General features: G+C 45.1%; 1 protein-coding gene across 1 annotated transcript; it reads right to left on the bottom strand.

Moving 5' to 3' along the window:
• LOC123732560 (uncharacterized) lies at positions 1–27,743 on the bottom strand (the record flags this gene model as incomplete). Its single annotated transcript, XM_045711827.1, has 8 exons — positions 1–552; positions 2,072–2,146; positions 2,358–2,378; positions 21,840–21,860; positions 24,160–24,180; positions 24,751–24,774; positions 26,332–26,589; positions 27,711–27,743. Coding segments are annotated over 8 exons (881 nt in total), but the record flags the coding sequence as incomplete, so codon positions are not given.

Here is a 27,743-nt window from a genome sequence, read left to right as displayed (position 1 = left end):
TAGTTATAGTCTCTCTATAGTAACTCAGCTCTATAGTTATAGTCTCTCTATAGTAACTCAGCTCTATAGTTATAGTCTCTCTATAGTAACTCAGCTCTATAGTTATAGTCTCTCTATAGTAACCCTATAGCACATAGTTAAATTCTGTAGTAACTCTTCCTCCCCTCTCCAGCTCATCCAGATCATCCTTCTGTGGTCCAGGACCCAGTAAAGGCTTCATCTCCATCTCCTTCTCTGGACCAGACTTCCTCCCTGAAGGTATTGTCTCTCTATAGTTAAATTCTGTAGTATCTCTTCCTCCCCTCTCCAGATCATACAGATCTTCCTTCTGTGGTCCAGCAGCCAGTAAAGGCTTCATCTCAGGAGCAGACTTCCTCCCTGGTAAAGACTCCATCTCAGGAGCAGACTTCCTCCCTGGTAAAGACTCCATCTCAGGAGCAGACTTCCTCCCTGGTAAAGACTCCATCTCAGGAGCAGACTTCCTCCCTGGACCAGGACCAGACTTCCTCCCTGGTAAAGACTCCATCTCCATCCCTTCAATCCCCTCAGACTCTATTAAAGACAGAGAGAGATAATAAACTGACCAGACAGAGAGAGAGACAGATAGAGATAATAAACTGACCAGACAGAGAGAGACAGATAGAGATAATAAACTGACCAGACAGAGAGAGAGACAGATAGAGATAATAAACTGACCAGACAGAGAGAGAGACAGATAGAGATAATAAACTGACCAGACAGAGAGAGAGAGATAATAAACTGACCAGACAGAGAGAGAGACAGATAGAGATAATAAACTGACCAGACAGAGAGAGACAGATAGAGATAATAAACTGACCAGACAGAGAGAGAGACAGATAGAGATAATAAACTGACCAGACAGAGAGAGAGAGATAATAAACTGACCAGACAGAGAGAGAGACAGATAGAGATAATAAACTGACCAGACAGAGAGAGACAGATAGAGATAATAAACTGACCAGACAGAGAGAGAGACAGATAGAGATAATAAACTGACCAGACAGAGAGAGAGACAGATAGAGATAATAAACTGACCAGACAGAGAGAGAGACAGATAGAGATAATAAACTGACCAGACAGAGAGAGAGAGATAATAAACTGACCAGACAGAGAGAGAGACAGATAGAGATAATAAACTGACCAGACAGAGAGAGAGACAGATAGAGATAATAAACTGACCAGACAGAGAGAGAGACAGATAGAGATAATAAACTGACCAGACAGAGAGAGAGACAGATAGAGATAATAAACTGACCAGACAGAGAGAGAGACAGATAGAGATAATAAACTGACCAGACAGAGAGAGAGACAGATATAGATAATAAACTGACCAGACAGAGAGAGAGACAGATAGAGATAATAAACTGACCAGACAGAGAGAGACAGATAGAGATAATAAACTGACCAGACAGAGAGAGAGACAGATAGAGATAATAAACTGACCAGACAGAGAGAGAGAGACAGATAGAGATAATAAACTGACCAGACAGAGAGAGAGACAGATAGAGATAATAAACTGACCAGACAGAGAGAGAGACAGATAGAGATAATAAACTGACCAGACAGAGAGAGAGACAGATAGAGATAATAAACTGACCAGACAGAGAGAGAGAGACAGATAGAGATAATAAACTGACCAGACAGAGAGAGAGACAGATAGAGATAATAAACTGACCAGACAGAGAGACAGAGATAATAAACTGACCAGACAGAGAGAGAGACAGATAGAGATAATAAACTGACCAGAGAGAGAGAGAGACAGATAGAGATAATAAACTGACCAGACAGAGAGAGAGACAGATAGAGATAATAAACTGACCAGACAGAGAGAGAGACAGATAGAGATAATAAACTGACCAGACAGAGAGAGAGACAGATAGAGATAATAAACTGACCAGACAGAGAGAGAGACAGATAGAGATAATAAACTGACCAGACAGAGAGAGAGACAGATAGAGATAATAAACTGACCAGACAGAGAGAGAGACAGATAGAGATAATAAACTGACCAGTAATTCTAGGAAACATTAGAATCATAAAGACTGATTACTTTGGGAAGGAGTCTGTGTTTTCTGTTGACCACCTGGAGAGGTGGAGAGGGATTGGTTGGTTTCTTCAGCTTTCCCTGAGGACAAGAACAGATAGTCAGAACCCACATGTTGGTGAGCAAACCTTAAAAACATGACAATGCAGACACAGACGCATGTGAACACACACACACACACACACACACACACACACACACACACACACACACACACACACACACACACACACACACACACACACACACACACACACACACACACACACACACACACACACACACTACTTACTCAGCTTTTCTTTGAGTTCATCTGTAAAATTAAATAAAGATAGTGAGATAGTGATAATTAAATAATCATTGAATCATGAGATGTATACACTACATGACCAAAAGTATGTGGACACCTGCTATTATCTAACATTAGGTAGATACACTACATGACCAAAAGTATGTGGACACCTGCTCATTGAACATTTAATTCCAAAATCATGGGCATTAATATGGAGTTGGTCCCCCTTTGCTGCTATAACAGCCTCCACTATTCTGGGAAGGCTTTCCACTAGATGATGGAACATTGCTGTGGGGACTTGCTTCCATTCAGCCACAAGAGCATTAGTGAGGTCTCCCTCTCTCTCTTCTCTCAGAGGACCTGAGCCCTAGGACCATGCCTCAGGACAATCTGGCCTGATGACTCCTTGCTCTCCCCAGTCCACCTGGTTGTGCTGCTGCTCCAGTTTCAACTGTTCTGCCTGCGGCTATGGAACCCTGATCTGTTCACCGGACATGCTCCCGGTCCCAGACCTGCTGGTTTCAACTCTCTAGAGACAGCAGGAGCGGTAGAGATACTCTGAATGATCAGCTATGAAAAGCCAACTGACATTTACTCCTGAGGTGCTGACCTGTTGCACCCTCGACAACCACTGTGATTATTATTATTTGACCCTGTTGGTCATCTATGAACATTTGAACATCTTGGCCATGTTCTGTTATAATCTCCACCCGGCACAGCCAGAAGAGGACTGGCCACCCCTCATAGCCTGGTTCCTCTCTAGGTTTCTTCCTAGGTTCTGGCCATTCTATGGAGTTTTTCCTAGCCACCGTACTTCTACACCTGCATTGCTTGCTGTTTGGGGTTTTAGGCTGGGTTTCTGTACAGCACTTTGAGATATCAGCTGATGTAAAAAGGGCTTCATAAATACATTTGATTGATCGATTGATGCTGGGAGATTAGGCCTTGCTCGCAGTCGGCGTTCCAATTCATTCCAAAGGTGTTCGATGGGGTTGAGGTCAGGGCTCTGTGCAGGCCAGTCAAGTTGATAATCCAAGATGGCAGTCAGACGTCTTTGTCCTGTCGTGTCCCTTGTAATTATCTTTTTATATCTTTTTCTTCGCATATCTTTTAAAAATATTTTCCTAAACCTCAACATCTAAATACTCTCCTGCAACCAGCCTGTGGGGTGGATCTGTTTTCCTAAAGTATTTCTATTTACCTCGGATCTGGAATCCCTCAACTGAAGCCAGCTAATGTATTTCATTGATGTAAGTGAAAACGTTTGCCTTAATAAATATATACACTATATATTACAGTGGTTAACTACACTATATATTACACTGATTAACTACACTATATATTACACTGATTAACTACACTATATATTACACTGGTTAACTACACTATATATTACAGTGGTTAACTACACTATATATTACACTGATTAACTACACTATATATTACACTGATTAACTACACTATATATTACACTGGTTAACTACACTATATATTAACTACACTATATATTACACTATATATTACACTGGTTAACTACACTATATATTACACTGGTTAACTACACTATATATTAACTACACTATATATTACACTGATTAACTACACTATATATTACACTATATATTACACTGATTAACTACACTATATATTACACTGATTAACTACACTATATATTACACTGGTTAACTACACTATATATACAAAAGTATGTGGACACCCCTTCAAATTAGTGTATTTGGTTATTTCAGCCACACCCGTTGCTGACAGGTGTATAAAATCAAGCACACAGCCATGCAATCTCCACAGACAAACCTTGTCAGTAGAATGGCCTTACCAGCTACCAGCTACCAGCTATCAGTCAGCAAACCACTGCTAGCGGTCATCAGCTAACCTTTAGCTCGGAAAGCTCTCGCGAGTTCGTACAACATGACTCAAACCAGAGCATAATGGACCTATTTTTAGGCCCATTCTGCTAACCGCTGCCTGCTAGCTACCTAGAGCTACTTGGAACCCTACTAATCCACGACTGGTCTATTGACGTCAAAGAGGCAAAAAACAGACTTACCTCCATCGCGACGTCCCCAAAGGCCCTTCTGCTAGCTTGCTAGCCCCGGTCTGCTAACTGCTAGCTTGCTTGCCCCCGGTCTGCTAACTGCTAGCTTGCTTGCCCCGCCCACTATCTGCTAGCTTGTTAGCACCGGCCTGCTAACTGTCTGAATCTCCATGTCCCCAGCCAGCCCAACCACTCACTGGACCCATATGTTCACTTGGCTCGCATGCCTCTCTCTAATATCAATATGCCTCGTCCATTACTGTCCTGGTTAGTGATTACTGTCTTATTTCACTGTAGAGCCTCTAGCCCTGCTCAATATGCCTTAACCAACAATGTTGTTCCACCTCCTATATATGCGATGACATCACCTGGTTTAAACGTCTCTAGAGACTACATCTCTCTCATCATTACTCAATGCCTAGGTTTACCTCCAATGTACTCACATCCTACCTTACCTTTGTCTGTACATTATGCATTGAATCTATGCTATCGTGCCCGGAAACCTGCTCCTTTTACTCTCTGTTCGAACGTGCTAGACGGCCAGTTCTTATAACCTTTAGCTGTACCCTTATCCTACTCCTCCTCTGTTCCTCTGGTGATGTAGAGGTGAATCCAGGCCCTGCAGTGCCTAGCTCCACTCCCATTCCCCAGGCACTCTCATTTGTTGACTTCTGTAACCGTAAAAGCCTTGGTTTCATGCATGTTAACATTAGAAGCCTACTCCCTAAGTTTGTTTTATTCACTGCTTTAGCACACTCTGCCAACCCGGATGTCTTAGCCGTGTCTGAATCCTGGCATAGGAAAACCACCAAAAACCCTGGCATCTCCATCCCTAACTAACCTTTTGCAGAATTCTGGGACTTTGTCAAATTCTTCTATTAACCAGGGCCTTTCCACCTCTGGGGAATTGGTCAAAGCTTATAGTGAGTGTTGAGTTAATATCATTGGAACTAGAAATACTCATGACACTACAACATTTTCCGACAAGATAGAACTGCCAAAGTGGGCGGAGTTGCAATCTACTGCAAAAATAACCTGCAGAGTTCTGTATTACTATCCAAGTCTGTACCCAAACAATTCGAGCTTCTACTTCAAAAAAATTCACCTTTCCAGAAACAAGTCTCTCACTGTTGCCGCTTGCTATAGACCACCCTCTGCCCCCAGCTGTGCCCTCGACACCATATGTGAATTGATTGCCCCCCATCTATCTTCTGAGCATGTGCTACTAGGTGACCTAAACTGGGACATGCTTAACACCCCGGCCATCCTACAATCTAAGCTAGATGCCCTCAATCTCACACAAATTATTAAGGAACCTACCAGGTACAACCCTAAATCTGTAACCATGTGCACCCTCTTAGATATCATCCTGACCAACTTGCCCTCTAAATACACCTCTGCCATTTTCAATCAAGATCTCAGCGATCACTGCCTCATTGTCTGCATCCGTAATGGGTCTGCGACCAAACAACCACCCCTCATCACTGTCAAACGCTCCCTAAAACACTTCTGCGAGCAGGCCTTTCTAATCGACCAGGCCGGGGTATCCTGGAAGGACATTGACCTCATCCTGTCAGTAGAGGATGCCTGGCTATTCTTTAAAAGTGCCTTCCTCACCATCTTAAATAAGCATGCCCCATTCAAAAAATGTAGAACTAGGAATAGATATAGTCCTTGGTTCACTCCAGACCTGTCTGCCCTTGACCAGCACAAAAACATCCTGTGGCGTTCTGCATTAGCATCGAATAGCCCCCGTGACATGCAACTTTTCAGGGAAGTTAGGAACAAATATACACAGGCAGTTAGGAAAGCTAAGGCTAGCTTTTTCAAACAGAGATTTGCATCCTGTAGTACTAATTCAAAAACGTTCTGGGACACTGTAAAGTCCATGGAGAATAAGAGCCCCTCCTCCCAGCTGCCCACTGCACTGAGGCTAGGAAACACTGTTACAACCGATAAATCCACTATAATTGAGAATTTCAATAAGCATCTCTACGGCTGGCCATGCTTTCCACCTGGCTACCCCAACCCCGGTCAACTGCCCGGCACCCTCCACAGCAACCCGCCAAAGCCCCCACCATTTCTCCTTCACCCAAATCCAGATAGCGGATGTTCTGAAAGAGCTGCAAAATCTGGACCCCTACAAATGACAAGGTGACACTCTAGACCCAAACTGCTACAGACCTATATCTATCCTACCCTGTCTTTCTACCGTCTTCGAAAGCCAAGTCAACAAACAGATTACCGACCATTTCGAATCCCACCGTACCTTCTCCGCTATGCAATCTGGTTCAGAGCTGGTCATGGGTGCACCTCAGCCACGCTCAAGGTCCTAAACGACATCATAACCGCCATCGATAAGAGACAGTACTGTGCAGCCGTATTCGTCGACCTGGCCAAGGCTTTCGACTCTGTCAATCACCACATTCTTATTGGCAGACTCGACAGCCTTGGTTTCTCAAATGATTGCCTCGCCTGGTTCACCAACTACTTCTCTGATAGAGTTCAGTGTGTCAAATCGGAGGGCCTGTTGTCCGGACCTCTGGCAGTCTCTATGGGGGTGCCACAGGGTTGAATTCTCGGGCCGACTCTCTTCTCTGTATACATCAATGATGTTGCTCTTGCTGCTGGTGATTCTCTGATCCACCTCTACACAGACGACACCATTCTGTATACTTCTGGCCCCTCTTCGGACACTGGCCCCTCTTTGGACACTGTGTTAACTAACCTCCAGACAAGCTTCAATGCCATACAACTCTCCTTACGTGGCCTCCAACTGCTCTTAAATGCAAGTAAAACTAAATGCATGCTATTCAATCGATCACTGCCCGCACCTGCTCGCCCGTCCAGCATCACTACTCTGGACGGCTCTGACTTAGAATACGTGGACAACTAAAAATACCTAGGTGTCTGGTTAGACTGTAAACTCTCCTTCCAGACTCACATTAAGCTTCTCCAATCCAAAATTAAATCTAGAATCGGCTTCCTATTTCGCAACAAAGCATCCTTCACTCATGCTGTCAAACTGACCATCCTACCGTTCTTCGACTTCGGCGATGTCACCTATAAAATCTCCTCCAACACTCTACTCAACAAACTGGATGCAGTCTATCACAGTGCCATCCATTTTGTCACCAAAGCCCCATACACTACCCACCACTGCGACCTGTACACTCTCGTTGGTTGGCCCTCGCTTCATACTCGTCGCCAAACCTACTAGCTTCAGGTTATCTACAAGTCTCTTCTAGGTAAAGCCCCGCCTTATCTCAGCTCACTGATCACCATAGCAGCACCCACTCGTAGCACGCGCTCCAGCAGGTATATCTCACTGGTCACCCCCAAAGCCAATTCCTCCTTTGGTCGCCTCTCCTTCCAGTTCTCTGCTGCCAATGACTGGAACGAACTGCAAAAATCTCTGAAGCTGGGGACTCATATCTCCCTCACTAGCTTTAAGCACCAGCTGTCACTGTACCTGTACATTGCCCATCTGTAAACAGCCCATCTATCTACCTCATCCCCATACTGTATTTATGTATTTATCTTGCTCCTTTGCACCCCAGTATCTACTTGCACATTCATCTTCTGCTCATATACCATTCCAGTGTTTAATTGCTGTATTGTAATTACTTCTCCACCATGGCCTATTTATTGCCTTAACTTACCTCATTTGCAGTCACTATCTATAGACTTTGTTTTCTTTTGTTCTACTGTATTATTGACTGTATGTTTGTTTATTCCATGTGTAACTCTGTGTTGTTGTATGTGTCAAACTGCTTTGCTTTATCTTGGCCAGGTCGCAGTTGTAAATGACAACTTTTTCTCAACTAGCCTACCTGGTTAAATAAAGGTGAAATACATAAATAAAATAAAAAGTTCTTCCATACCGATCTCGACAAACCATTTCTGTATGGACCTTGCTTTGTGGACGAGGGCATTGTCATGCTGAAACAGGAAAGGGCCTTCCCCAAACTGTTGCCACAAAGTTGGAAGCACAGAATCATCTAGAATGTCATTGTATGCTGTAGCGTTAAGATTTCCCTTCACTGGAACTAAGGGGCCCGAACCATGAAAAACAGCCCCAGACCATTATTCCTCCTCCACCAACCTTTACAGTTGGCACTATGCATTGGGGCAGGTAGTGTTTTCCTGGCATCCGCCAAACCCAGATTCATCTGTCAGACTGCCAGATGGTGAAGCGTGATTCATCACTCCTGAGAATGTATTTCCACTAGTCCAGTGTCCAATGGCGGTGAGCTTTACACCTCTCCACCCGACGCTTGGCATTGAGCATGGTGATCTTAGGCTTGTGTGCGGCTGCTCGGCCATGGAAACCCATTTCATGAAGCTCCAGACAAACAGTTATTGTGTTGACGTTGTGTTGACGTTGCATCCAGAGGCAGTTTGGAACTCTGTAGTGAGAGTTGCAAACGAGGACAGACGATTTTTACGCGCTTCAACACTTGGCGGTCCCACTCTGTGAGATTCTGTGGCCTACCACTAAACGGCTGAGACATTTTGCTCCTAGATGTTTCCACTCAACAATAACAGCACTTACACTTGACTGGGGAAGCTCTAGCAGGGCAGAAACTTGACCAACTGACTTGTTGGAAAGGTGGCATCCCAAGACGGTGCCACGTTGAAAGTCACTGAGCTCTTCAGTAAGGCCATTCTACTGACAATGTTTGTCTATGGAGATTGCATGGCGGTGTGGTTGATTTTATACACCTGTCAGCAACGGGTGTGGCTGAAATAGAATCCACTAATTTAAAGAGTTGTCCACATACTTTAGTATATATAGTGCAGTTAATCAGTGTAATATATAGTGTACTTAATCAGTGTAATATATAGTGTACTTAATCAGTGTAATATATAGTGTAATATATAGTGTAGATAATCAGTGTAATATATAGTGTAGTTAACCAGTGTAATATATAGAGTAGTTAATCAGTGTAATATATAGTGTACTTAATCAGTGTAATATATAGTGTAATATATAGTGTAGATAATCAGTGTAATATACAGTGTAGATAATCAGTGTAATATATAGTGTAGTTAACCAGTGTAATATATAGAGTAGTTAATCAGTGTAATATATAGTGTAGTTAATCAGTGTAATATATAGTGTATATATTTTTTAAGGAAAGTGTTTTCACTTAAATCAATGAAGTACATGAAGTTGTGCAACTCATCAGACAGACTACATCCGGTAGTGAAGACAGACAGACAGATAGACAGAAACATAGACAGACAGGAACACAGACAGGAACACAGACAGACAGGAACACAGACAGGAACACAGACAGACAGGAACACAGACAGGAACACAGACAGGAACACAGACATACAGACAGACAGACAGACAGACAGACAGACAGACAGACAGACAGACAGACAGAAATACAGACAGACAGAAATACAGACAGACAGACAGACAGAAACATAGACAGGCAGACAGACAGACAGACAGACAGGAACATAGACAGACATACATACAGACAGACAGACAGACAGACAGACAGACAGACAGACAGACAGACAGACAGGAACATAGACAGACAGGAACACAGACAGACAGGAACACAGACAGACAGACAGACAGACACAGGCCGACAGACAGACAGACAGACAGACAGACAGACAGACAGACAGACAGGAACATAGACAGACAGACAGACAGACAGACAGACAGACAGACAGACAGACAGACAGACAGGAACATAGACAGACAGGAACACAGACAGACAGACAGGAACACAGACAGACAGACACACAGACAGACAGACACAGGCCGACAGACAGACAGACAGACAGACAGGAACATAGACAGACAGACAGACAGGAACATAGACAGACAGACAGACAGACAGACAGACAGACAGACAGACAGACAGACAGACAGACAGACAGACAGACAGAAACATAGACAGAAACATAGACAGACAGGCAGGTACATAGACAGACAGACAGGTACATAGAAAGACAGACAGGAACACAGACAGACAGACAGGAACATAGACACAGACAGACAGACAGACAGACAGACAGACAGGAACATAGACAGACAGACAGACAGACAGACAGACAGACAGACAGACAGACAGACAGACAGACAGACAGGAACACAGACAGACAGGAACACAGACAGACAGACACACAGACAGACAGGAACATAGACAGACAGGAACACAGACAGACAGACAGACAGACAGACAGACAGACAGACAGACAGACAGACAGACAGACAGGAACATAGACAGACAGGCAGGTACATAGACAGACAGACATGTACATAGAAAGACAGACAGGAACACAGACAGACAGACAGGAACACAGACAGACAGACAGACAGACAGACAGACAGACAGACAGACAGACAGACAGGAACATAGACACAGACAGACAGACAGACAGACAGACAGACAGACAGACAGACAGACAGACAGGAACATAGACAGACAGGAACATAGACAGACAGGAACATAGACAGACAGACAGGAACATAGACAGACATACAGACAGACAGACAGACAGGAACACAGACAGGAACACAGACAGACAGACAGACAGACAGACAGACAGACAGACAGACAGACAGACAGACAGACAGACAGACAGACAGACAGACAGACAGACAGACAGGAACATAGATAGACAGACAGACAGGAACATAGACAGACAGACAGACAGGAACATAGACAGACAGACAGGTACATAGACAGACAGACAGGTACATAGAAAGACAGACAGGAACACAGACAGACAGACAGACAGACAGGAACATAGACAGACACAGGTACATAGACAGACAGGTACATAGACACAGACAGACAGGAACACAGACAGACAGACAGACAGACAGATAGACAGACAGACAGACAGGAACATAGACAGACAGACAGACAGACAGGAACACAGACAGACAGACAGACAGACAGACAGACAGACAGACAGACAGGAACATAGACAGACAGGAACACAGACAGACAGGAACACAGACAGACAGACAGACAGACAGACAGGAACATAGACAGACAGACAAACAGACAGACAGGAACATAGACAGACAGACAGACAGACAGACAGACAGACAGACAGACAGACAGACAGACAGACAGACAGACAGACAGACAGACAGACAGAAACATAGACAGACAGGCAGGTACATAGACAGACAGACAGGTACATAGAAAGACAGACAGGAACACAGACAGACAGGAACATAGACACAGACAGACAGACAGACAGACAGGAACATAGACAGACAGGAACATAGACAGACAGACAGGAACATAGACAGACAGACAGACAGACAGACAGACAGACAGACAGACAGACAGACAGACAGGAACACAGACAGGAACACAGACAGAAAGACAGACAGACAGACAGACAGACAGACAGGAACATAGATAGACAGACAGACAGGAACATAGACAGACAGACAGACAGACAGACAGGAACATAGACAGACAGACAGACAGACAGACAGACAGACAGAAACATAGACAGAAACATAGACAGAAACATAGACAGACAGGCAGGTACATAGACAGACAGACAGGTACGTAGAAAGACAGACAGGAACACAGACAGACAGACAGACAGGAACATAGACACAGACAGACAGACAGAAAGACAGACAGGAACATAGACAGACAGGAACATAGACAGACAGACAGGAACATAGACAGACAGACAAACAGACAGACAGGAACATAGACAGACAGACAGACAGACAGACAGACAGACAGACAGAAACATAGACAGACAGGCAGGTACATAGACAGACAGACAGGTACATAGAAAGACAGACAGGAACACAGACAGACAGGAACATAGACACAGACAGACAGACAGACAGACAGACAGGAACATAGACAGACAGGAACATAGACAGACAGACAGGAACATAGACAGACAGACAGACAGACAGACAGACAGACAGACAGGAACACAGACAGGAACACAGACAGAAAGACAGACAGACAGACAGACAGACAGGAACATAGACAGACAGACAGACAGACAGGAACATAGACAGACAGACAGACAGACAGACAGACAGACAGACAGAAACATAGACAGAAACATAGACAGACAGGCAGGTACATAGACAGACAGACAGGTACGTAGAAAGACAGACAGGAACACAGACAGACAGACAGACAGGAACATAGACACAGACAGACAGACAGAAAGACAGACAGGAACATAGACAGACAGGAACATAGACAGACAGACAGGAACATAGACAGACAGACAGACAGACAGACAGACAGACAGACAGACAGACAGACAGACAGACAGACAGACAGACAGACAGACAGACAGGAACACAGAGAGACAGACAGACAGACAGAGACAGACAGACAGACAGAAACATAGACAGAAACATAGACAGACAGGAACATAGACAGACAGACAGGTACATAGACAGACAGACAGGTACATAGAAAGACAGACAGGAACACAGACAGACAGACAGACAGGAACACAGACAGACAGGAACACAGACAGACAGGAACACAGACAGACAGACAGACAGACAGACAGACAGACAGACAGACAGACAGACAGACAGGAACATAGACAGACAGGAACACAGACAGACAGGAACACAGACAGACAGACACACAGACAGACAGACACAGGCCGACAGACAGACAGGAACATAGACAGACAGACAGACAGACAGACAGGAACATAGACAGAAACATAGACAGACAGGCAGGTACATAGACACAGACAGACAGACAGACAGACAGACAGGAACATAGACAGACAGACAGGAACATAGACACAGACAGACAGACAGACAGACAGACAGACAGACAGACAGGAACATAGACAGACAGACAGACAGACAGACAGACAGACAGGAACACAGACAGACAGACAGACAGACAGACAGACAGGAACACAGACAGACAGGAAAAAAGACAGACAGACAGACAGACAGACAGACAGGAACATAGACAGACAGGAACACAGACAGACAGGAACACAGACAGACAGACACAGGCCGACAGACAGACAGACAGACAGACAGACAGACAGACAGACAGACAGACAGACAGACAGACAGGAACATAGACAGACAGACAGACAGGAACACAGACAGACAGACAGACAGACAGACAGACAGACAGACATGTACATAGAAAGACAGACAGGAACAGAGACAGACAGACAGACAGACAGACAGACAGACAGACAGACAGACAGACAGGAACATAGACACAGGCCGACATACAGACAGACAGACAGACAGACAGACAGACAGACAGACAGACAGACAGGAACACAGACAGGAACACAGACAGACAGACAGACAGACAGACAGACAGACAGACAGATAGGAACATAGATAGACAGACAGACAGGAACATAGACAGACAGACAGACAGACAGGAACATAGACAGACAGACAGACAGACAGAGAGAAACATAGACAGACAGACAGGTACATAGACAGACAGACAGGTACATAGAAAGACAGACAGGAACACAGACAGACAGACAGACAGGACATAGACAGACACAGGTACATAGACAGACAGGTACATAGACACAGACAGACAGGAACACAGACGGACAGACAGACAGACAGACAGACAGACAGACAGACAGACAGACAGGAACACAGACAGACAGACAGACAGACAGGAACACAGACAGACAGGAACACAGACAGACAGACAGACAGACAGACAGACAGACAGACAGACAGACAGACAGGAACATAGACAGACAGACAGACAGACAGACAGACAGAAACATAGACAGACAGACAGGTACATAGACAGACAGACAGGTACATAGAAAGACAGACAGGAACACAGACAGACAGACAGACAGGAACACAGACAGACAGGAACACAGACAGACAGGAACACAGACAGACAGACAGACAGACAGACATACAGACAGACAGGAACACAGACAGACAGGAACACAGACAGACAGACAGACAGACAGACAGGAACACAGACAGACAGACACACAGACAGACAGACACAGGCCGACAGACAGACAGACAGACAGGAACATAGACAGACAGACAGACAGACAGGAACATAGACAGAAACATAGACAGACAGGCAGGTACATAGACAGACAGACAGGTACATAGAAAGACAGACAGGAACACAGACAGACAGACAGGAACATAGACACAGACAGACAGACAGACAGACAGACAGACAGACAGACAGACAGACAGGAACATAGACAGACAGACAGACAGACAGACAGACAGACAGACAGACAGGAACACAGACAGACAGACAGACAGGAACACAGACAGACAGGAAAAAAGACAGACAGACAGACAGACAGACAGACAGGAACATAGACAGACAGGAACACAGACAGACAGGAACACAGACAGACAGACACAGGCCGACAGACAGACAGACAGACAGACAGACAGACAGACAGACAGGAACATAGACAGACAGACAGACAGGAACACAGACAGACAGACAGACAGACAGACAGACAGACAGACAGACAGAGATGTACATAGAAAGACAGACAGGAACACAGAGAGACAGACAGACAGACAGACAGACAGGAACATAGACACAGGCCGACATACAGACAGACAGACAGACAGACAGACAGACAGGAACACAGACAGGAACATAGACAGACAGACAGACAGGAACACAGACAGACAGACAGACAGACAGACAGACAGACAGACAGATAGGAACATAGATAGACAGACAGACAGGAACATAGACAGACAGACAGACAGACAGACAGACAGGAACATAGACAGACAGACAGACAGACAGACAGACAGAAACATAGACAGACAGACAGGTACATAGACAGACAGACAGGTACATAGAAAGACAGACAGGAACACAGACAGACAGACAGACAGGACATAGACAGACACAGGTACATAGACAGACAGGTACATAGACACAGACAGACAGGAACACAGACGGACAGACAGACAGACAGACAGACAGACAGACAGACAGGAACACAGACAGACAGACAGACAGACAGACAGGAACACAGACAGACAGGAACACAGACAGACAGACAGACAGACAGACAGACAGACAGACAGACAGACAGACAGACAGACAGACAGGAACATAGACAGACAGACAGACAGACAGACAGACAGACAGAAACATAGACAGAAACATAGACAGACAGGAACATAGACAGACAGACAGGTACATAGACAGACAGACAGGTACATAGAAAGACAGACAGGAACACAGACAGACAGACAGACAGGAACACAGACAGACAGGAACACAGACAGACAGGAACACAGACAGACAGACAGACAGACAGACAGACAGAAACACAGACAGACAGGAACACAGACAGACAGACAGGAACACAGACAGACAGGAACACAGACAGACAGACAGACAGACAGACAGACAGACAGGAACATAGACAGCCAGGAACACAGACAGACAGGAACACAGACAGACAGACAGACACAGGCCGACAGACAGACAGACAGACAGACAGGAACATAGACAGACAGACAGACAGACAGACAGACAGACAGACAGACAGACAGACAGACAGACAGGAACATAGACAGACAGACAGACAGACAGACAGACAGACAGACAGACAGACAGACAGACAGACACATAGACAGAAACATAGACAGACAGGCAGGTACATAGACAGACAGACAGGTACATAGAAAGACAGACAGGAACACAGACAGACAGACAGACAGACAGACAGGAACATAGACACAGACAGACAGACAGACAGACAGACAGACAGACAGACAGACAGACAGACAGACAGACAGGAACATAGACAGACAGGAACATAGACAGACAGACAGGAACATAGACAGACAGACAGACAGACAGGAACACAGACAGGAACACAGACAGACAGACAGACAGACAGACAGACAGACAGACAGACAGACAGACAGACAGACAGACAGGAACATAGATAGACAGACAGACAGGAACATAGACAGACAGACAGACAGGAACATAGACAGACAGAGAGACAGACAGACAGACAGACAGACAGACAGAAACATAGACAGAAACATAGACAGACAGGCAGGTACATAGACAGACAGACAGGTACGTAGAAAGACAGACAGGAACACAGACAGACAGACAGACAGACAGACAGACAGGAACATAGACACAGGCCGACATACAGACAGACAGACAGACAGACAGACAGACAGACAGGAACACAGACAGGAACACAGACAGACAGACAGACAGACAGACAGACAGACAGACAGATAGGAACATAGATAGACAGACAGACAGGAACATAGACAGACAGACAGACAGACAGACAGACAGGAACATAGACAGACAGACAGACAGACAGACAGACAGACAGACAGAAACATAGACAGAAACATAGACAGACAGACAGGTACATAGACAGACAGACAGGTACATAGAAAGACAGACAGGAACACAGACAGACAGACAGACAGGACATAGACAGACACAGGTACATAGACAGACAGGTACATAGACACAGACAGACAGGAACACAGACGGACAGACAGACAGACAGACAGACAGGAACACAGACAGACAGACAGACAGACAGGAACACAGACAGACAGGAACACAGACAGACAGACAGACAGACAGACAGACAGACAGACAGGAACATAGACAGACAGACAGACAGACAGACAGACAGACAGACAGACAGACAGACAGACAGACAGACAGACAGACAAACATAGACAGAAACATAGACCGACAGGAACATAGACAGACAGACAGGTACATAGACAGACAGACAGGTACATAGAAAGACAGACAGGAACACAGACAGACAGACAGACAGACAGACAGGAACACAGACAGACAGGAACACAGACAGACAGACAGACAGGAACACAGACAGACAGGAACACAGACAGACAGACAGACAGACAGACAGACAGACAGACAGACAGACAGACAGACAGACAGACAGACAGACAGGAACATAGACAGCCAGTAACACAGACAGACAGGAACACAGACAGACAGACAGACACAGGCCGACAGACAGACAGACAGACAGACAGACAGGAACATAGACAGACAGACAGACAGACAGACAGGAACATAGACAGACAGACAGACAGACAGACAGACAGACAGACAGGAACACAGACAGACAGACACACAGACAGACAGACACAGGCCGACAGACAGACAGACAGACAGGAACATAGACAGACAGACAGACAGACAGGAACATAGACAGAAACATAGACAGACAGGCAGGTACATAGACAGACAGACAGGTACATAGAAAGACAGACAGGAACACAGACAGACAGACAGGAACATAGACACAGACAGACAGACAGACAGACAGACAGGAACATAGACAGACAGACAGACAGACAGACAGGAACACAGACAGACAGACAGACAGGAACACAGACAGACAGGAAAAAAGACAGACAGACAGACAGACAGACAGGAACATAGACAGACAGGAACACAGACAGACAGGAACACAGACAGACAGACACAGGCCGACAGACAGACAGACAGACAGACAGACAGACAGACAGACAGACAGACAGACAGACAGGAACATAGACAGACAGACAGACAGGAACACAGACAGACAGACAGACAGACAGACAGACAGACAGACAGACAGACAGACAGACAGACAGACAGACAGACATGTACATAGAAAGACAGACAGGAACACAGACAGACAGACAGACAGACAGACAGACAGACAGACAGGAACATAGACACAGGCCCGACATACAGACAGACAGACAGACAGACAGACAGACAGACAGACAGACAGGAACACAGACAGGAACACAGACAGACAGACAGACAGACAGACAGACAGACAGACAGACAGACAGACAGATAGGAACATAGATAGACAGACAGACAGGAACATAGACAGACAGACAGACAGACAGACAGACAGGAACATAGACAGACAGACAGACAGACAGACAGACAGAAACATAGACAGAAACATAGACAAACAGGAACATAGACAGACAGACAGGTACATAGACAGACAGACAGGTACATAGAAAGACAGACAGGAACACAGACAGACAGACAGACAGGACATAGACAGACACAGGTACATAGACAGACAGGTACATAGACACAGACAGACAGGAACACAGACGGACAGACAGACAGACAGACAGACAGACAGACAGGAACACAGACAGACAGACAGGAACACAGACAGACAGGAACACAGACAGACAGACAGACAGACAGACAGACAGACAGACAGACAGACAGACAGACAGACAGACAGACAGACAGGAACATAGACAGACAGACAGACAGACAGACAGAAACATAGACAGAAACATAGACAGACAGGAACATAGACAGACAGACAGGTACATAGACAGACAGACAGGTACATAGAAAGACAGACAGGAACACAGACAGACAGACAGACAGGAACACAGACAGACAGGAACACAGACAGACAGGAACACAGACAGACAGACAGACAGACAGACAGACAGGAACACAGACAGACAGGAACACAGACAGACAGACAGACAGACAGGAACACAGACAGACAGGAACACAGACAGACAGACAGACAGACAGACAGACAGACAGGAACATAGACAGCCAGGAACACAGACAGACAGGAACACAGACAGACAGACAGACACAGGCCGACAGACAGACAGACAGACAGACAGACAGACAGACACATAGACAGAAACATAGACAGACAGGCAGGTACATAGACAGACAGACAGGTACATGGAAAGACAGACAGGAACACAGACAGACAGACAGACAGACAGGAACATAGACACAGACAGACAGACAGACAGACAGACAGACAGACAGGAACATAGACAGACAGGAACATAGACAGACAGACAGGAACATAGACAGACAGACAGACAGACAGGAACACAGACAGGAACACAGACAGACAGACAGACAGACAGACAGACAGACAGACAGACAGACAGACAGACAGACAGGAACATAGATAGACAGACAGACAGGAACATAGACAGACAGACAGACAGGAACATAGACAGACAGAGAGACAGACAGACAGACAGAAACATAGACAGAAACATAGACAGACAGGCAGGTACATAGACAGACAGACAGGTACGTAGAAAGACAGACAGGAACACAGACAGACAGACAGACAGACAGACAGACAGACAGACAGGAACATAGACACAGGCCGACATACAGACAGACAGACAGACAGACAGACAGACAGACAGACAGACAGACAGACAGACAGGAACACAGACAGGAACACAGACAGACAGACAGACAGACAGACAGACAGACAGACAGATAGGAACATAGATAGACAGACAGACAGGAACATAGACAGACAGACAGACAGACAGACAGACAGACAGACAGGAACATAGACAGACAGACAGACAGACAGACAGAAACATAGACAGACAGACAGGTACATAGACAGACAGACAGGTACATAGAAAGACAGACAGGAACACAGACAGACAGACAGACAGGACATAGACAGACACAGGTACATAGACAGACAGGTACATAGACACAGACAGACAGGAACACAGACGGACAGACAGACAGACAGGAACACAGACAGACAGACAGACAGACAGGAACACAGACAGACAGGAACACAGACAGACAGACAGACAGACAGACAGACAGACAGACAGACAGACAGACAGACAGACAGACAGACAGACAGACAGACAGAAACATAGACAGAAACATAGACCGACAGGAACATAGACAGACAGACAGGTACATAGACAGACAGACAGGTACATAGAAAGACAGACAGGAACACAGACAGACAGACAGACAGGAACACAGACAGACAGGAACACAGACAGACAGGAACACAGACAGACAGACAGACAGACAGACAGGAACACAGACAGACAGGAACACAGACAGACAGACAGACAGACAGGAACACAGACAGACAGGAACACAGACAGACAGACAGACAGACAGGAACACAGACAGACAGGAACACAGACAGACAGACAGACAGACAGACAGACAGACAGACAGACAGACAGACAGACAGACAGACAGACAGACAGACAGGAACATAGACAGCCAGGAACACAGACAGACAGGAACACAGACAGACAGACAGACACAGGCCGACAGACAGACAGACAGACAGACAGACAGACAGACAGACAGGAACATAGACAGACAGACAGACAGACAGACAGACAGACAGACAGACAGACAGACAGACAGGAACATAGACAGACAGACAGACAGACAGACAGACAGACAGACAGACAGACAGACAGACAGACAGACAGACAGACAGACAGACACATAGACAGAAACATAGACAGACAGGCAGGTACATAGACAGACAGACAGGTACATAGAAAGACAGACAGGAACACAGACAGACAGACAGACAGACAGGAACATAGACACAGACAGACAGACAGACAGACAGACAGACAGACAGACAGACAGGAACATAGACAGACAGGACCATAGACAGACAGACAGGAACATAGACAGACAGACAGACAGACAGACAGACAGGAACACAGACAGGAACACAGACAGACAGACAGACAGACAGACAGACAGACAGACAGACAGACAGACAGACAGACAGACAGACAGACAGACAGGAACATAGATAGACAGACAGACAGGAACATAGACAGACAGACAGACAGGAACATAGACAGACAGAGAGACAGACAGACAGACAGACAGAAACATAGACAGAAACATAGACAGACAGGCAGGTACATAGACAGACAGACAAGTACGTAGAAAGACAGACAGGAACACAGACAGACAGACAGACAGGAACATAGACACAGACAGACAGACAGACACAGACAGACAGACAGGAACATAGACAGACAGGAACATAGACAGACAGACAGGAACATAGACAGACAGACAGACAGACAGACAGACAGACAGGAACATAGATAGACAGACAGACAGGAACATAGACAGACAGACAGACAGACAGACAGGAACATAGACAGACAGACAGGAACATAGACAGACAGACAGACAGACAGGAACATAGACAGACAGACAGGTACATAGACAGACAGACAGGTACATAGAAAGACAGACAGGAACACAGACAGACAGACAGACAGGAACATAGACAGACAGGTACATAGACACAGACAGACAGACAGACAGACAGACAGACAGACAGACAGACAGGAACACAGACAGACAGACAGGCAGACAGACAGGCAGACAGACAGACAGACAGACAGACAGACAGACAGACAGACAGACAGACAGACAGACAGATAGACAGACAGGAACATAGACAGACAGAAAGGAACATAGACAGACAGACAGGAACATTGACAGACAGGCACACAGTTAAATAATGCAGTTGTGGAAGCCCACAGACTTTCACACACAACTTACCGTTCTCTTTCCTGAGCTTCTCTGTAGACAGTAGATAAAACATGATGTATTATGGGTACTAGAACATGAAGACAGACAACATCCTCTCTATTCTGACCTCCTCTGTAGACAGTAGATAAAACATGATGTATTATGGGTACTAGAACATGAAGACAGACAACATCCTCTCTATTCTGACCTCCTCTGTAGACAGTAGATAAAACATGATGTATTATGGGTACTAGAACATGAAGACAGACAACATCCTCTCTATTCTGACCTCCTCTGTAGACAGTAGATAAAACATGATGTATTATGGGTACTAGAACATGAAAACAGACTACATCCTCTCTATTCTGACCTCTGTTGACAGAAGATAAAACATAATGTATTATGGGTAGTAGAACATGAAGACAGTTACACAGACAGACAGACACACAGGAACACAGACAGACACACAGGAACACAGACAGACACACAGACACACAGACACACACACAGACAGACAGACAGACAGACAGACAGATAGACAGACAGACAGACACAAACACAGACAGACAAAAACACACACAGACAGAAACACAGACATACAGACATACAGAAACACAGAGACACAGACAGAAACACACACACACAGACAGAAACACAGACATACAGACATACAGAAACACAGAGACACAGACAGAAACACACACAGACAGAAACACACAGACAGACAGACAGACCAACACAGACAGACAGCCAGACAGACACAAACAATGACAGAAACACACACAGACAGACAAAAACACACAGACAAAAATACACAGACAGACAGAAACTTACACAGACAGACAGAAACACACACATACAGACACATAGACAGACAGACAAATAGACAGACAGACAGAAACACATACATACAGACAGAAACACACACACACATACAGAAACACACACATACAGACAGAAACACACACAGACAAAAACACACAGACAGACAGAAACACAGACAGACAGAAACACAGACACACGGACAGACAGACAAAAGCACATAGAGACAAAAACACACAGACAGACAGAAACCCACACAGACAGACAAAAACACAGACAGACAGAAACACACACATACAGACAGACACATAGACAGAAACACAGACAGACAGAAACACAGACATACAGACAGAAACACACACAGACAGAAACACACAGACAGACAAAAAACACACACAGACAGACAAAAACACACAGACAGACAAAAACACACACAGACATACAGAAACACACACATACAGACAGAAGGACACATAGACAGAAACACAGACATACCGTAACACAGACAGACAGAAACACAGACAGACAAACAGACAGACAGACAGAAACACAGACATACAGACAGACACACACACAGACAGACAAAAACATAGACAGACAGAGACAGACAGAAACACAGACAGACAGACACACAGAAACACAGACAGACAGACAGAAACACACACAGACAGACAAAAACACAGACAGACAGACATACAGAAACACACACATACAGACAGAAACATAGACAGAAACACAGACAGACAGAAACACAGACAGACAGAAACACAGACATACAGACAGAAACACACACAGACAGAAACACACAGACAGACAGACAGACCAACACAGACAGACAGACAGACACACAGACAGAAACACAAAAACACAGACAGAGAGAAACACAGAAAGAAACACAGACACACAGACAGAAACACAGAAACACACACACAGACAGACAAACACAGACAGACAGACAGACAGACAGACAGACAGACAGACAGACAGACAGACAGACAGACAGACAGACAGACAGACAGACAGACAGACAGACAGACAGGCAGACAAAAACACAAAGACAGACAAAAACACACAAACAGACAAAAACACAGACAGACAAAACACACACAGACAGACAGAAAGCAACATAGACAGACAGGTAGGAACATAGACAGACAGACAGACAGCAACATATCAGACAGACAGACAGCAACAGATCAGACAGATAGACAGCAACACAGACAGACAGACAGTAACATAGACAGACAGACAGACAGACAGACAGACAGACAGAGAGACAGACAGACAGACAGACAGACAGACAGACAGACAGACAGACAGACAGACAGACAGACAGACAGACAGACAGACAGACAGACAGACAGACAGACAGACAGACAGGAACATAGACAGACAAGAACATAGACAGACAGAAAGGAACATAGACAGACAGACAGGAACATAGACAGACAGACAGGAACATTGACAGACAGGCACACAGTTAAATAATGCAGTTGTGGAAGCCCACAGACTTTCACACACAACTTACCGTTCTCTTTCCTGAGCTTCTCTGTAGACAGAAGATAAAACATGATGTATTATGGGTACTAGAACATGAAGACAGACAACATCCTCTCTATTCTGACCTCCTCTGTAGACAGTAGATAAAACATGATGTATTATGGGTACTAGAACATGAAAACAGACTACATCCTCTCTATTCTGACCTCCTCTGTAGACAGTAGATAAAACATAATGTATTATGGGTACTAGAACATGAAGACAGACTACATCCTCTCTATTCTGACCTCCTCTGTAGACAGTAGATAAAACATAATGTATTATGGGTACTAGAACATGAAAACAGACTACATCCTCTCTATTCTGACCTCCTCTGTAGACAGTAGATAAAACATAATGTATTATGGGTACTAGAACATGAAGACAGACTACATCCTCTCTATTCTGACCTCTGTTGACAGAAGATAAAACATAATGTATTATGGGTAGTAGAACATGAAGACAGTTACACAGACAGACAGACACACAGGAACACAGACAGACAGACACACACAGACAGACAGACAGACAGACAGACAGACAGACAGACAGACAGACAGACAGACTTATAAATACTTACTGGGGGCCTTCATCTTATTTACATCTGTTAATAAAAAACAGATAATCAGTTAGAAGACGTTGACACCTAAAAACATCATGTTATTATCTAACTCAGAGCCTGGTTCCTCTGGTCTACCCAGTACAGCCAGTAGAGGACTGGTCACCCCTCAGAGCCTGGTTCCTCTGGTCTACCCAGTACAGCCAGTAGAGGACTGGTCACCCCTCAGAGCCAGGTTCCTCTGGTCTACCCAGTACAGCCAGAAGAGGACTGGTCACCCCTCAGAGCCTGGTTCCTCTCTACCCAGTACAGCCAGTAGAGGACTGGTCACCCCTCAGAGCCTGGTTCCTCTGGTCTACCCAGTACAGCCAGTAGAGGACTGGTCACCCCTCAGAGCCTGGTTCCTCTGGTCTACCCAGTACAGCCAGTAGAGGACTGGTCACCCCTCAGAGCCTGGTTCCTCTGGTCTACCAGTACAGCCAGTAGAGGACTGGTCACCCCTCAGAGCCTGGTTCCTCTCTACCCAGTACAGCCAGTAGAGGACTGGTCACCCCTCAGAGCCTGGTTCCTCTCTACCCAGTGCAGCCAGTAGAGGACTGGCCACCCCTCAGAGCCTGGTTCCTCTGGTCTACCAGTACAGCCAGCAGAGGACTGGTCACCCCTCAGAGCCTGGTTCCTCTCTACCCAGTACAGCCAGTAGAGGAATGGTCACCCCTCAGAGCCTGGTTCCTCTGGTCTACCCAGTACAGCCAGTAGAGGACTGGTCACCCCTCAGAGCCTGGTTCCTCTGGTCTACCCAGTACAGCCAGTAGAGGACTGGTCACCCCTCAGAGCCTGGTTCCTCTGGTCTACCAGTACAGCCAGTAGAGGACTGGTCACCCCTCAGAGCCTGGTTCCTCTGGTCTACCCAGTACAGCCAGTAGAGGACTGGTCACCCCTCAGAGCCTGGTTCCTCTGGTCTACCAGTACAGCCAGCAGAGGACTGGTCACCCCTCAGAGCCTGGTTCCTCTGGTCTACCAGTACAGCCAGTAGAGGACTGGTCACCCCTCAGAGCCTGGTTCCTCTCTACCCAGTGCAGCCAGTAGAGGACTGGCCACCCCTCAGAGCCTGGTTCCTCTGGTCTACCAGTACAGCCAGCAGAGGACTGGTCACCCCTCAGAGCCTTGTTCCTCTCTACCCAGTACAGCCAGAAGAGAGGTTCTTACCCAGGTGATAGACTAGATCAGGTTTATATTCCAGTGATATGTAACCAGAGGTAGAGAGGTTCTTACCCAGGTGATAGACTAGATAAGGTTTATATTCCAGTGATATGTAACCAGAGGTAGAGAGGTTCTTACCCAGGTGATAGACTAGATAAGGTTTATATTCCAGTGATATGTAACCAGAGGAAGAGAGGTTCTTACCCAGGTGATAGACTAGATAAGGTTTATATTCCAGTGATATGTAACCAGAGGTAGAGAGGTTCTTACCCAGGTGATAGACTAGATAAGGTTTATATTCCAGTGATATGTAACCAGAGGTAGAGAGGTTCTTACCCAGGTGATAGACTAGATAAGGTTTATATTCCAGTGATATGTAACCAGAGGAAGAGAGGTTCTTACTCAGGTCTTTGACAACGTCAGGTTCCAGATCCAGTAGAATCTTGTAAAATGTAGATTTCACTCTTGTTGTGTCTTCTGCTTCTTCTAGGGCCTTGAACAACAGTCTCATCTGGTCCTGGCTGGTCCCGGCAGCACTGATCTGAGAGTTCATCTCATCAGGGATCAAGTCCTTCTGGTGCAGCTCAGATGCTATGGATTCCCCCCCGGAAACCTTCTGAATGAGGTGATCCTTGTGTCTGGTCACAAACCGGGCATCACCTAGTCAGGTTAGATGTAGAGTTATATACTGTAGAACAAGAGGACATTACTAGTCAGGTTAGATGTAGAGTTATATACTGTAGAACAAGAGGACATTACTAGACAGGTTAGATGTAGAGTTATATACTGTAGAACAAGAGGACATTACTAGTCAGGTTAGATGTAGAGTTATATACTGTAGAACAAGAGGACATTACTAGTCAGGTTAGATGTAGAGTTATATACTGTAGAACAAGAGGACATTACTAGTCAGGTTAGATGTAGAGTTATATACTGTAGAACAAGAGGACATTACTAGTCAGGTTAGATGTAGAGTTATATACTGTAGAACAAGAGGACATTACTAGTCAGGTTAGATGTAGAGTTATATACTGTAGAACAAGAGGACATTACTAGTCAGGTTAGATGTAGAGTTATATACTGTAGAACAAGACAAAACTATGAGGTCTGTGATTAACAGTTGACCCATCAGTATTATAGTAATAAACCATGAGGTCTGTGATTAACAGTTGACCCATCAGTATTATAGTAATAAACCATGAGGTCTGTGATTAACAGTTGACCCATCAGTATTATAGTAATAAACCATGAGGTCTGTGATTAACAGTTGACCCATCAGTATTATAGTAATAAACCATGAGGTCTGTGATTAACAGTTGACCCATCAGTATTATAGTAATAAACCATGAGGTCTGTGATTAACAGTTGACCCATCAGTATTATAGTAATAAACCATGAGGTCTGTGATTAACAGTTGACCCATCAGTATTATAGTAATAAACCATGAGGTCTGTGATTAACAGTTGACCCATCAGTATTATAGTAATAAACCATGAGGTCTGTGATTAACAGTTGACCCATCAGTATTATAGTAATAAACCATGAGGTCTGTGATTAACAGTTGACCCATCAGTATTATAGTAATAAACCATGAGGTCTGTGATTAACAGTTGACCCATCAGTATTATAGTAATAAACCATGAGGTCTGTGATTAACAGTTGACCCATCAGTATTATAGTAATAAACCATGAGGTCTGTGATTAACAGTTGACCCATCAGTATTATAGTAATAATCATAATCTCTATATGTGAAACTCTAACAAGACAACAGCCCACTTACTTTGTTCTTCCCATCCTTTACTTTGCTCCTCCT

Source organism: Salmo salar, unplaced genomic scaffold (assembly GCF_905237065.1).
Source record: "Salmo salar unplaced genomic scaffold, Ssal_v3.1, whole genome shotgun sequence".
Taxonomy (NCBI): domain Eukaryota; kingdom Metazoa; phylum Chordata; class Actinopteri; order Salmoniformes; family Salmonidae; genus Salmo; species Salmo salar.
This window is presented reverse-complemented; position numbering and strand designations above follow the sequence as displayed.